Consider the following 14,246-nt stretch of genomic DNA (forward strand, 5'->3'; position numbering starts at 1 on the left):
GAAAATAATATTGTGAGGGATTGGCAGTGCCAAAAGTTGGTTTTGCTGACCTAGCCCAGTTGATGGTACTGGCAATCTCAGGAGCTAAAAGTTCTGTTCATTGTGCTATCGCAGCAACTGTTAAAAACTCCGCTGCCTGCAGCAGAAGCCTGAATAGACAGTTAAAGTATAAAAGCCTCAACTTTGTACTCTCCCTAAACAGAACACAGGTAAGAAACAAGTTAGTTGTGAATTAATCACAAATGACCACACAAAACAAGCTCCTTCTTGCTCAGAAAGCTTTTTAAAATTGGAAGTGGGTAATAACCCAGGACTTGGGAAAGAAACCTATGGAACATAATTGAGGGCTGAAGTGGAAGGGCGGGAGTTGGGCTGGGAGAAGTATAAAAATGGTGTACAGGAAAACACATAGGGAAAAGCTGTCAAAAAAATATAGTCCTTTCATAAGGAAAGGGAAAGGTACATATCTACATTTGTAGATACATATTTTATATTGAGTTCCAATCAAGGCGCATCTTGAGGATTCAGAAAGTGGACTTCCAAGAGAAGATTCTAAAGATAAAAATGGTTTGCTATTACCTATTAGGCTATACAAAGTAAACTTCTAGTATAACAATGGCCTCACATCTGTCAGACCCATGAAACAACTGCACCAGGGAAATAACCATGATTCATATGTTTTACAACATCAAGTATATCCCCCAGGTACAACTCATCTGACCAAGTATAAATATCTATTTTGACTAAGTCTCTTTAGTTGCCTATGGAGAAAAATTAGTGAGCTTTGAAATGTCCCAGGGATCAGAGATAGCTTTTTAGGACAGGTAGATACGATACAGAACTTAGGAGAATCATCCATGGCAACTGGACCAGTAGCAGAAGGCCAGCTAGGATACCCCAGAGCATCATATAAAGGCCGCTAAAGGAAGCCTGCAAGATTGGACCAAGACATCTAAAGGTGGGTGCCTTCAATGTATGTTTGCAAGTGAGGTACCTAATGGTATCAGCTATGTAAGTCAGGTACCTCATGTCCCTTTTAGGGACCAGCCTAGTCAAACAGACTTTTAAAAAAGCTAATCAGCTAACCGGCCACCAGAACTATTTGCTCACAGCTCCACTGACTGTAACAGGATATTAAACACTGTACATACATATAGACACCTAAATTTAAGGGTCTTGAACCCCATCCATACCTCCAAGAGCCAGCTGTCTAAGTCACTTCACTCAAAACCAGAGAAGTTCACAAACTTATTTCTAAACCAGGTTATTCCTTCTAACCACTTACTTCACCCCACCAACTATAAAAGGAAGTGGGTATGTGGTCAAATGAATCCTAGCCCTTTTCTAATAAAGAAAACTCTGCAAACAGAGAAACTGATAAAAGAAGTGGTTATAATATCACATAGTATTCATGAACACTTCAGGGAAATCCACAATTTATTGCTTTGGCTGTGGAAGGCTTGTTCTTTAGTCTGAAACTAGGGTAAGAATCTATGATCCCAAATTTCACCAAAATACATGTCCATTTCCCACCTCACCTAAGACAAACTTAAGAAGTAAGATATGACCTTTAGGAATGTTCTTAGTAACAGAAACAAATATGAAGGCAGAGAAATATCTTCCAAGGAAAAGCAATGTTGCTGAACTTGCTCCTCAACTAACATGGAGCTTCTTGATGAAGAGACTATCATCTGATGCTAACATTCAAGACTCATATATAATTTCACAGTAACACCTGAGGGATCATGAAGTCACTGTATATGCATTTAATTATGCCCACCCATTAGCTCAATAACTTTTATTGGACTGTTCACCACCTGAAGTTACCTGCTTACTCTGCACTCCTCTTCCCAAGCACAGCTCCCTTGCTTTCTGGGTTTTTTCAAAGGTTTCCTATAAAAGGTATGGGGGAGGTTTTGTTTAGCTGTTTGTGGGTTTTCTTGGCTTGAACTAACAGCAAAACCTTTAACAGTTTCAACATTAACCATAAATATACTATACCTCAGAGCGGGGAAATTTATTTTGGAAACAAGAAAAAAACCAGCCCCCAAAACCTCCAAAATTAGTAAGACATTGACCTTTATACATACCCAGATATTGTCATAGCTGTTAAAACATGTTTGCAATCTATTAACAGCCACAAAGGTACTTCATTATTTTTATTTCAGTGCAGATTACGTAACTACATGGTTTTTTTATGGATCTGGGCCCATAAACCTTCAATAATCATGTTTAAATTCTTACTTAGATTTAATGTGTAATTTCTATTCAGCAAGTTGCTTTCAGATAAGTCACTTTTGAGGCAAATAGTATATGATTAGGTACAGATATGGGTACACACTGTTGAAGCTATCTCTAAGTGTTCCAGAATTTTACACGTTATTTTGGGCTACAAGAGAACTGAAAGAGCAATGCCCAAGAAAGCTTTAATTTACATATTATTTGTGAATTAAAGGTACATACCAGTACATCTTCCCTAAGCCTAATTGACACCTTCTGGTTTACATATTCAAGAATTATACAGGTATTGTAAATCAGCTGATCCCTTTCTTGGGTAGGAGCAGGTGCAGAGTCAGACCTCAGACTGCTGTCTTCCTGACCTCTTTCCTTCCTGTCCCTATTTCCATCTCTATTCCTATCCTGCTATATCCCCTCTGAGGCCAAAGCAATGCTTACACAGATGAAGTCTAAGGGTTGGGAAAACAACAGAACTGCATCCTACAGCTTTGCACCTCCATGCCACTTTCACACATCCGGCTCAGAGCACTGCCCCTCTGTACTTCACCTCTAATGACAGACAGTGTAACAAGCCCACATTTGAAAGAGAAAGGAACATTTACTAAGTGGTCTACATTCTGTGGCTTTCTTTTCTCATCCCCAAAGATCTTCACAACACAGGAAGAGAGGATGTGCTGCAGGTCATGGAATAGAAGGCACAGGAAAGGCAGTGCCATAGTTTGGAGAAGAGGGAGGAGAGAAAGAAAGGAGGTTTGAAGTATATCACTGCAACATGGATCAAGACTGATCTCTCATCACAGAGGAGCAGCAGGGCTAAAATAGACAGAACTGTGCTCTCTCTTTATCTCACCTACATGCTGAAACACCACAACAGCATCGAACATCTCACTAGAAGAGAATAACTTCTCTGAACAATAACACTACACTGAAAACTTGTATTCAGATGAGCACAGTGGTAGTTAGTCCTTTTGCAGGTGACCATTTTCCAGGATGTAATCTCTAATAAGATGGAGTCTTTGCTTTTCAAGGCTATGGTCTCATTTTCTGCTACTTGCAGTATTTTCCAGATAAGAATCTTTCCAACTGATCGAAATCAGCCTGTATAATTGATATGATCAAACCATAATTTAGCATTTCACTATATTGACCAGAATGGCAGTTCTACTATGAACACTCTTACAGATCGATAGATAGTGAATATACCAAGCTAAGCATAAAATACCCCAAAATGTCACCTCAAAGTGTCAAGGAATTTCTCTTCGCTTATCTTTTGTTTTTTTACTATTGATAGTTTTTTATGTAGCGTAACTTTTTTGTACTCTTGCGTGACCCACAGCAACCCAGAGTTATCCTTCAGTGTGTGCACATATCATTCTCAATGTAATTTTCACTGATGAAGACAGCAGCAAAATCCCTACACATTGTAGAGGAGTCAAGATTCCACTCTATCAATATCCACTATATGTACAGCTTTACAGACAGTAGAAGGTGCTGTCTTTGAGGGAAAAATAACATTTATGCTTTTGATCACTGGTCAAGCAAAATAAAACGCAAAATTTTACTGAATAATTTTAACAAACTTTACGATTGACATAACAGGCTTTTCATAGGCTTTGTTACAGCTACACTAAAGCTATCATGTGTGACAAGCCAACCCTCTAAGCACAGCAGGCTGATGTTCAATGTTTCAACAAAAAGACTGTCAAATTGGATTATTTCTTGCTACTATATAATCATTATCGGTAGACATTATGCAGATGGAAGTAATTCAGAGATGTTTTAAAACACACACAGAGATGTTTTCTCTCAATTCTAGTCCAAATTGCACCAACATAATTTCCCTGACTTCAGTGCAATCATGCTGTGCAGGTATGAAAAAGGACCAGAACCACTCCCCTGCCATTCTTCCTTGCTATCCTTACAATGATAAAAATACCAGTATTTTGTGAGAAAGAAATGATGGGTTTACCAAATTCTGTGCTCCATCCAAGGAAACTCAGAATGACAAGATTATCAGCCTTGTTCTTACATGTAACACATTATAAAACAGTCTAGGTTTTTTCAGTCAAATTCCCTGGTGAATGCAAAAAAGGAGGGAGGGAGGCACTTTCATTCCTTTTCTACAGTGCTTCTAAAAAGATCAGAAACAGTCTTTTTTTTCCGGTAATGTTACTGATAGTGTATCAAGACACAATAACGGTATTTAGTATCAGGAAACCCTACGGGTATGTCCTGTGTTACACACTTTCTGCTTACACCATAAAATTTAAACATTAACACATTACTATTACAAATACTGTTCTCATAGCTTTTTACTGCACCATTTCTGCAATCAAGATTCTGACAACTAAAAAAAAAAAAGGCCAACAAAAAACCCCAACACAATACTTCGTTATAAGTTGAAGTTTAGTGTGAATTAAAAGATATTCACCTAAATGATTACTGTTATCCAAAAAGTAAGCAAGGTGATCCAATTCATAATTCTGTATCTCGAGTTTAAAGACAGAAAATAAGCTATTCATACTAATCCCTTCAAAAGAAATACTGGAGTATTGTGAACATCTTTTTAAAATAATTTCATTGCACAGAGATGTTCCTTTTACTTTCCTGTACAAGAGATAAAATTAAATCAACAATATAATGCCTATATTGGTAAGGGAAAAAAGATAAAAAATACTATTAAATATTTAATGACTGAAGGCAAATTACAAATTAAAGCAATAATTTTTAAAAATATACTTTGTTATGGCTCAAGTATAGGTATTATTTTTGTTAGGGAGCAACATCCTAGCATCTCTTCAGTTTTAAAAACAAATTTTAAAATCAGTGTGCAGTGTAGAGCTATCACTCCTACCTTTCACAATGAGAACACCAAATTGCATGAGTGGCTTATATTGCATTGTCTAACAGGGCACTATTCAAGTGCTACTTGATTAAAAGCTACTAGTTTGAGTCTTTAAAACTGAAAATTAAGGCAGTATTAATATGAGTATACCAAAGAATTTAGCATAAATATTTTTGGTCGAAACCAGGGCTTTAAAATATTTGTTTGCTTTTATGAATTTTTATCTTAATATTCATTTATGCCATGGTTATGCCATTGTTTTAAAAGACAGATGTTATAAATATTCACTCTGTAAGGTTTACTTTTTGTAAGTAAAACTCAATTTCCACAACACTGCAGATTTTAAAACACACAAGAACAATTAAGTACACAGCTGGAACAAGGTTTCAGATAAGAAGTAGTGCCTGTTTGAAAGTAAACAAGCCAATAAAAAATAAAATGCCAGCAATAACCTAAATTTCAGAGAAACTAGTGTCCCCTCCCTTCGGGGGTCAACGCCTTCAGGAACGATCCCGAGCACAAGGCGCACCACCGCGGTTTTACTGCCCCGAACTTTGCATGTTTCTACGAGGCCGAGCATCTACAGCCTGACCCTGGACCTGCGGCTGCCAGCCAGGTGAGTACCAGGGTCTGGTTCGCCCGGGAGGTCCCCAGGCAGGCTGGACTACGCCAGGTCTGGGATGCGCCGGGCGAGGGAGAGCTGCCGGGTTGAGAGGTGTCTGCCAGAGCAGAGGCGAAGAGCCGGGGCCCAGCGGAGGCGCAAAGCGATCGAGGGGACGAGCCCTGCCTCCCTGTCTGGGGTCGGGGAGCCCAGCGCTAACCCAGGGGAGTGCAGCCTCCCCGCGGCACCGCTATAACCACCGGCTGGCACCGCACCGCATCCCTCCGCCTCCCTTCCAGCGGCCTCCCCACCCGCTGAAAGGACACACCGGCAGGGAGGGAGGTTCTGCTCAGCTTTTGGAGATATTTTAGGCGGGGCGCCAGATCCTGCCCCTGGGGCGCGGGCCCGGGAGCGGGGACGCTTCCACACACCCGGCTCGGGACGGGGCTTTGGGGCAGGGGAAAAGGACGGTGCCCCAGCGCCGAAAACGCCTCACAGGAGGAAGGTGAAAGCCAAGCGCCTTGCGGGCTCGGCAAAGGGTTAATGAGCAACATTTCCCCCCCAGCCCGGTCTGACAGGTCCCGGTGCCCCGGCCTCTGTCAGCACCTCAGCCCGCCGGGAGAGCCGGAGCGCAGCCCCCTCGCTGTTGGAAGCGGCGGGAAAAGGGAGGCGGGTGCGAGAGAAAAAAGACGCGGAGAGGAGCCCCCTCCGTGTCCCTCATGGGAGCCGTACACCCACCCCGCGCCGGAGTAGCGTGAAGGAACAATGGGGGAGAGAACCCGCCGCCCCCGCTGAGGGAAGAGAGAGGGCAGCGGGGAGGGAGATCCCGCGCCCCTCTCTGTTCTTGCCCGGGGCGGGACGGGGCTCGGCGGCGGCGGCGGGTCCCGCAGCGAGCCCCGTCCCGCCCCGGGGGAGAAGGAGGGCGGAGGGACGGAGCGGGGGAGGCAGGTCTCCAAGCGCCGCTTCGTCCCAAACCCACGGGGAGCCCTCCTCGCTCCAGCTTAGGTCGCACCCCCCTCTCCCGCCAGGCCGGTTACCGCTGCCGTGGCCGCCGAGTCCTCCTGCCCGCCAGAGCCCGGCTCGCCGCTCGCTCCCTCCGTCGCCATCTTCCCACTGTATTGGCTCCAGCGCGGAGCGCGGTGCGGAGCCGAGTGGCGGATCCGTCGCCGCCAGGCGCTTAACCCGCTCCCCGCCGGCAGCGAGCCCGCCGGGAGCGGGGGCGCTTAACCCCTGCGGCGCCGCGCAGGCGAGGCTGCCAAGCCAAGGCGCTCCTGCGCCGGCCGAGGCGAGCGACTCCCGCCGGCGGGCGCTCGGACTTCGCCACCCACCCGCTCCCCGTCCGCCATGCGGCGGCCCGGGGCCGGGCGGAGGGGGAGCGAGACCCCGCTGCGGGCGGCCGGCGCGCAATGGTGGCGGAGGGGAGTGTCCTCGCCACCGCGCTACCCGGGCCCCACGCAGGCATTGCTCTCCTCCCTGCCCTCCCCCGCGTCTTGGCAGCAGGAGAAGGAAAGATTATGGACGGGGCAAAAAAAAAGGGGGTTGCAGTGAGGTTGGCTTAACTGATCAGTGAGATCCTTAAACCAGATGAAGTCTTTGAGGGAAGGGCATCATCTGGGGGTGCTGACTGGAGGAGTCATCTGTCCCTCCCAGTGCCCTGTAGAGGGATTTGGGGGAACATTTCTGCTGCCGGCCATTGCTTGCTGGATTATTTTCAAGGCATATTTTCAGAGCCTGTGTAAGGGTGGACCTCCAACGTATCAGGCCCAATGCTTTGGCACCTCTCAGACCCAGTGCCGAAGCCCACCCTGATTGGGTTGCCCTTTGCCATTCCAGGCAGGTACCAAAGCTGAATCCTGTTCTAACACCTCCAGAGGAAGGTTTTGGCAGCTGAGCTGAACCCACTACCACACAGGCTCAATGTCCTCCACCCAGGAGCACCCCTCCACTTCTGCTGCACTGCCCATCTCCAGATTCCTCAAAGTCTGCTTTGCTTTCGCAATGGGGACCTATACCAAGACCAAATCCAACTGTATGCTCCTCTGGAACCAACTTTACATCCATTATAAGCTGCATTTGCAACACTGTTCGCTCTGCAGCCACACATAACTTCCACAAACAGCAGGCTCCTCTGGGCCTTGTCGGGCTCCTCTTTCATAGGCCTGCCTAAAGTCTAGACTCATGCTGGACTAACTCCGTTGGCACCGTGACCAGACAGAAGTGGACCAATGCCTTGATCAAAGACAGCAAATGTTCTTCTAAGCATGCTGTTCCTAAGGATGGAAGTAAAAACATGCATGAACGTTTCCCCTTTACATTACCGGAAAGGAAACTGAGGAGTGATTAGTACAATAAACTCCAACCGTAACGTAAATGTGCACTGAACAGCATGAGTAGAAAGCAGTGTATAGGATCCATCGTGGGGCATATAAAATCGAGTTAAACAGATATTTTCTGGTTTAGGGTTTGTTTTTTCTTTCTCCTTAAAAATTATCTAGGTCTCCTCCTACTGAAGTTTTACATTTTTATAACTGTAGTAAGTGCTCACATCCTTTCCACCACTGAAGCTGAGAAACTCTATTGATGACACATAGCCTAAACCAACTTGTTTTTCTCAGTTCCCAGCACTCTGTTACAATTTAATTTGTTTAGGATAAACTGTTGCTTTTATTGACAGCAAAGTAACATACATGGCTCATAGTTATTATTTAGGTAAATCTGGAAGAGTGTTTGGTGCTTTGCCTTCAAGAAACTCAAGGAAAAGTCATTTGTTTCCTATGAACTCTGTCATACTTACTCCTTTCCAGAATGGCTTTAAAAACTGAAATTTCTTAAATTGAGAATATCTTTTCTCTTATTGATTCCCATCTACCATTGTTATGGCCAGGATTTCCCTGTCGCATTAGAATCATCTGCTGACCATCACAGTTACTTATGTGTCTTTCTGAGTTGGTACAAAGCATGAACGCAACATACTGTGTAAGTACTATTTTTTAACTCCATCCACATCACAGCAATGATGCAGCAAAGACTACGCTATTTATCTCTTGCTCTGCTGAGATCATAAACTGGTTTAGCTGATATTTCATCAATTACCAAGCGTACATTTATCAAAATAACAATGAATATTAGATTAGTCATAGCTTTCCATCTCAGACTTGAGAACTGATCTCTCTTTCCTCATCTGAAGATAAATTTAGATTGATTTCTGAGAGAGATGGGAGTGCTCAGATCTCAGCCAGCAAAAAATTTATAGGATAGATGGACCAGCAACACTTCATTTCAAAGCCTGTCCCCAGACAACAAATATCCAGCATGTCATCTAAGTGTTGTAGGTAGTTTGACCTGCTGTTGTGGTCAAAAAGATGACAGACATTCTTTAGAAGGAGGAGTGGTCTATATTTCTTCTTTATGTCATAAAATGAATTGTCACAACATTTTGAAAATATTATTGATTTTTGTAATTGTATGAGACTATATTGCATGTTTATGCTTCTTCGCTCTTTTTCTTAATGAGAACAACAAGGCTTATGGTTGGCATGAGAGCACTAAAATCTATATTAGATATTGCCAGTCACTACTGGGAGTAGATTCTTGTGCTGCACAGCAACCACTGCATCATCAATGATGGTGGTAGAGTCCAAACGTGTTTGTGGTTTTCCTGCACAAAGAACACCTCACACTTGGGATCATCTTCAAAGTAGGAAACGTGTTTTTCCTTGATCGTTAGTACCGCATCACTGGACAAGGTCTTAGTTATTCCCTGGTTATTTGGTTTATGCTACTGACATCCTCTCTCAGAACTGGCTTTAAACCCTTGGTAATACAACATCTACACACATAATGAATGAATTCAAAGTGAGGGACAGCATGACCTCATGACTGCTCCCGTAGTGCACTGTCATTGCTATGCCTGCATTATACAGGGCAAACCACTTTTTTAATGCATGGCTAAGTCAGAGCCCTTCTAGGAGAAGAAATTGCCTTTGCTTTTACAGACAATTTTATCACTACAGTAAGGCAAAGGAGTTGCTTTTCTCAGAGGAAGGTGCTCACTCTTTTACTACTAGCACATAGCTGGCAAATTGAATGCAATTAACTCTTCTTCTGCTGTTCTAGTTTTATCTGGCTTGAGTGACATAAAGAAAAGCTCAAGCCTAGGAGCAGGCCTTACAGTGTAGTTTTAAATGTATTTCTTTTCTGTGATTAGAGAGAGGTGGCACACAGCAGTGTAATGTGTCCACACCTTGCAGGATGCAACTGCTGGGCTGAATGGTGCACATTCCCTCCATTAGCACGCAACTGCTGTGATAGAAAATGTGTGCCTTGGCTTTACATTGGTAGGGAAGCAAACTGCAAAACTAACCACTTACATGGGAAAACAAACCAAAAAAATGTGTAAAATAGTATTTTGTTATCCTTTAAAAAAAAAAAAAAAAAGCCTGTGTCTGAATTTAAAGCAAGCGGGAGACGCTGAAGTTCCAAGATAAATTTTTACAGAATATTGGATATCTGAGAAAAAGTGATTAATCACTGTATCATCACAATCTCTCCAAAGGTCATCCCAGTGCAAACTTTAGACATTTCTGCCATCACCCTCATCTAGGACTCATCAAGCCAAGCCAAACAACAAAATTCAAATACTGCACTGATTACCTCTTCAGGGAACTTTGTTTTTGAAGACTTATAAGCAATACTGAGCTCTGAACCATTAACTTGGGCTTTGTGAAGAAAGGGTTGCTTTCTTTGGAAGATGGCACACCACCGTCCAGGTGAAATTCAATAGAAATAGAATCAGTATTCTAGAAGGCATGTTGGCTGCTTCAGATGGTGTTAAACTTACGTTAAAAAGAAAGGTGAAAAGGAGACAAAAATGAAAGTATTGAGAACAAAATAGAATCTCCAATAGGCATGAATAGAAGAGATGCTTTAATTGACTATGTAGAAGGAGCATAACTGATAGAAAAAGTGTTGGAATTGTTGATTTATGAGCATAAATTCAATGGTGCTGAATATTACTGTAAGCTTGTAACATGATTTGCATGACTGGAGTGTAGAAAATTGGCTGTAGTCTGCTTAGAAAGGGAAAAGTGCACAAAAAAAAGGAAAAAATCAAAATACGGTTCTGTGTGTCAGCGTTACTGACATCTCAGGAAAGGTTATTTGAATGTTTATGGATTGTGTTTTAATGTTTAAAACATAAAATGAAGCATTTAGTGCCTACTGCAAACCTCACATCATATGAAAGAACAAAATGACAAGATCCTTAAGTATCTTTTACAAAGAAAGAGAAAGCTGCTATCACTGAGCCTTCACCTTGAATGACATTATTCTGCCAATAGTGTAACATCCTGTAAATATCTAAAAATTACAGGTGACAAGTCAAAAAGTTAACCTTGAGCAGGAGGATTCTAAATGTGACCTCATTTTAACACAAGGAGAGGGAAAGCTCACTCCAACTGGAATCTAAAATCTGAGTGTTTGCTGTGCCTAAGTTTTGGAAATTGGAGCCCAGAATAGAATCCAGAAACTAAAAATGGGTACAGCCTATGAATTCGAAACATTTCTTTTAGAGAAGTTTTGCAGTCTGTGTTATGCAAAAAGATCACACGCTATCTCCCTGGAGTTCAAATGCATAAGCTTTCCTATGAGGAAGAAAATGATAACTCATTTGCTGTCAAGACAAAAAGAAGTGTATACAGCTTTTTAAATACCAGAAAGATATACGACAGTTAAAATTATCAGACTGAAAACGTATGAAAATATTCGGAAAAGCTAAAAGCCCTGTTTTGTTTCTCTTTTTCATTCATCTTCTCATTGGTACTAGTAAGGAATGTGAAGTAAATCCAGAAGAGATTTCTAACTGAAGCAATAAAGGTACAGGAATCAAGAATTCTCAAAACCAGTTTCCCTAAGTAGGCATGATGACTAACATACTTTTACAGGCATCAGCACTTCCAAGCAAAAATTCCACATTTTTTTTTGGACACAGGAGAACTGCTTGCTGCTGTGATCATATTGGCTGTAGTGGCAGGAGAATTCATGTGTAAGTGCCAGACGTGGAAGAATTTGTTCCTTCACTGGCAGGAGTTATGCAGTGATCTGCAGTGCTGGGAAGTACACTACCTCATTCTGGAATTTAACTCTTTGCCCACAAATCACCACATGGTGCAATTAATTTTTTCAATGATTATTAAATCACTTTATTGCAGATTCTCTTCTTTTTATCTTTTCTTTTTCTTTTCTTCCCCCTCCCCCAATAATCCCTTGATTGCTAACCCTACTGTTTAGGCACTTGCTTCTTTTCACTATACAAAAGGTTAATTTTGACATTTTCTTCTGCTGTTGACATCCTGTGAAACAAAATTGGATTGCTAAATGCCCCCCTGGAGAGATGAGGCTGTACCACTGCCAAAATGGACCTCTGTATTCTAGAAGAAACTAGCCTAGAATTGAAATGGTAGTGCACACAGTGGAGGCTGTCCTCCCTGCCAAAGCCCTGCTATGGCTCCAAGAGCTCACTGGGCAAGCACAGCACTGTGTGTGGGCATTCAGCACATGAAACAGCTTCAAGAGGACCTTTACTCTGTAACTGTAGAAATAAAACATCAAGGAAGGTTAATCAACTCATTGGCAAGAAGGATCAGTCTCACTAAGGTGGTAACTACCTTAGCACTTGGATTGAACATCTGTGTGCAGGCTTGGCAATGAAATGTTTTTCGTATTGAAATGCTCCACTAGGGAAAAATTCCCTTGCTAATGAAACAAAACTGCTTCAATAGGTTCTTAGCTCCGACACTGACACTGTGGAACCATAGCCCCAGTGAGTTAGCTCCTGTGCTGCTGACACAGAACAGAAATCATTGTGCTGAGGAGTTAATTCCCACCTGAAAAACAAGCATTTACTAGAATAAGGAAGCAAAATTACTTGCCTGTAGGAAAGTGATGTACTTACTCACCGATGCAATTCAACCTTTGCAATGTAACTTTATTTATACTCTCGAAGTTGAAAAATTATCTTATGAAAAGACAAGAGATTTCAGTGTGTGTGTGTGTGTGTGTATGTGGTCCATAAACTGAACAAACGTGATCATATTGCCAAGACTCATAGTTACCCACCCAAAGATAGGTAACTCACATGTGAGTCTGTGGTTCAAGTTTATGAGTAACACAAGTTCTGATGAATGTTTTAATCAGAAAAAAATAATTCACTGCAACAGACTTCGTGAAATCATAAGTTAAAAAGGCGAAATTATAATTCATGTGGCATTCTGTATGTATGCAAAATTCACTTATTTCCATGTAAATGAGGCAGACAGAGGAAAAGCAATGAGCAAGAGAGAGAGATAACCCTGTCTAGTTTTTCCTGTCAAGCACAAGCATCTTTCAATGTACGACTGCACTAAAATCTTTAAGTCAGGGATTAGGGATTCTGTCTTTGCTGTACCATTTAAACTCTGGATATCCATAAGATTATCTTTCATTAGAATTTTGCCTAGCATGTCCCTCAAGACTGATATATTGTACACCGTCACTTAGACTGTATGGGACTTTGGTCCCCAATGTGTCATTTGCCTACCTCACTGGGAAATAAGTGGGAATTAAATTCAAAAAAATGAATATGAACTAGCTTTATTTCAAAAATAAAAAGAATGTTTAGGCTCCTGAGTTTCATCAGCTTTCAATGGATGCTGGGGACTTTCTTGCCTTCTCTGCCTTGACAATTTCCTCTGAGGTTTCAATGTCGACCATGAATATAAAACCAAAAGCTCTATAGAAGATCTACTGCAGCCAGAAATCTGTATGAATATAATGACTTTACAAAATATCTCAAGAGACTGAATAATCTTGCTGCAGGACAAAGACAGAAAAAAAAGAAAGTCAGTGGATTTGGAGTGAGAAATATGTATGTAATATTTGATCTGTGTTATTTTAAAACAGCTACAAAATATGATTCATACTAACCTAGGACTGGATTACCAATCAGTCAGCCTAACCTCTTCCAGGTCCTGGAATATGTATTACATAGTCCTGTCTATAAAATGATCACTTTAACATCAGAATTTTTGCTGTATCTTTTTCTATTCAAATAATGTTGAATGTGTTAGCTTAAAACTATATAAATTCTGCATTATTTATGACATAATTAAATATGTCCTGATAGATATTGGTAACTTTTTCTTAAGGGCTATCAAATAAACAACAGCTACTAAGTAAGCACCACAGTCTTTCTGGGTCTGACAATATTTGGGCCATTATTTCAATCTAAAAACAAAGACAAAGGAAAGATCAGTGACTTGATAAGGACCACAGAACAGTTTGGAAACTGTAGCTGAGAAAGGAAACCCTGGAATACTGGTTTCCAGCTTCTTGCTCTTATTGAAGTGACCATCTGAGTAAATATATACATTTAATGAAATGAGATTTAGATGTCCCTGTGCCAAGATAAAGAAATTGCAGTGGAAATGAACTGGTATTTTAAAAAATGACACTGTCAAAAAGGAATGCTTTTACAGCTGAGAAGGACTGCTTTGCAATGAAGTTTATTCTACTCTCTGCTGTATA

The 14,246-nt window shown here is 41.8% G+C and overlaps 1 protein-coding gene and 1 long non-coding RNA gene across 2 annotated transcripts in view; one reads left to right on the forward strand and one right to left on the reverse strand.

Moving 5' to 3' along the window:
* CTTNBP2 (cortactin binding protein 2) overlaps positions 1-7,006 on the reverse strand; it is an 80,946-nt gene extending 73,940 nt beyond the window's left edge. The window contains exon 1 of the mRNA XM_064656053.1: positions 6,722-7,006. Coding sequence (XP_064512123.1) covers positions 6,722-6,790 — 69 coding nt within the window. The 5' untranslated portion in view covers positions 6,791-7,006. The remainder of the gene's footprint in view (positions 1-6,721) is intronic.
* On the forward strand, positions 5,489-13,899 carry LOC135414810 (uncharacterized). The gene is made up of 2 exons (XR_010430837.1): positions 5,489-5,699; positions 7,518-13,899. It is a non-coding gene; the product is annotated as an uncharacterized LOC135414810 (long non-coding RNA).
* Positions 13,900-14,246: the final 347 nt, after the last annotated feature.

This window comes from Pseudopipra pipra, chromosome 5 (assembly GCF_036250125.1).
Source record: "Pseudopipra pipra isolate bDixPip1 chromosome 5, bDixPip1.hap1, whole genome shotgun sequence".
NCBI classification, from domain to species: Eukaryota; Metazoa; Chordata; class Aves; order Passeriformes; family Pipridae; genus Pseudopipra; species Pseudopipra pipra.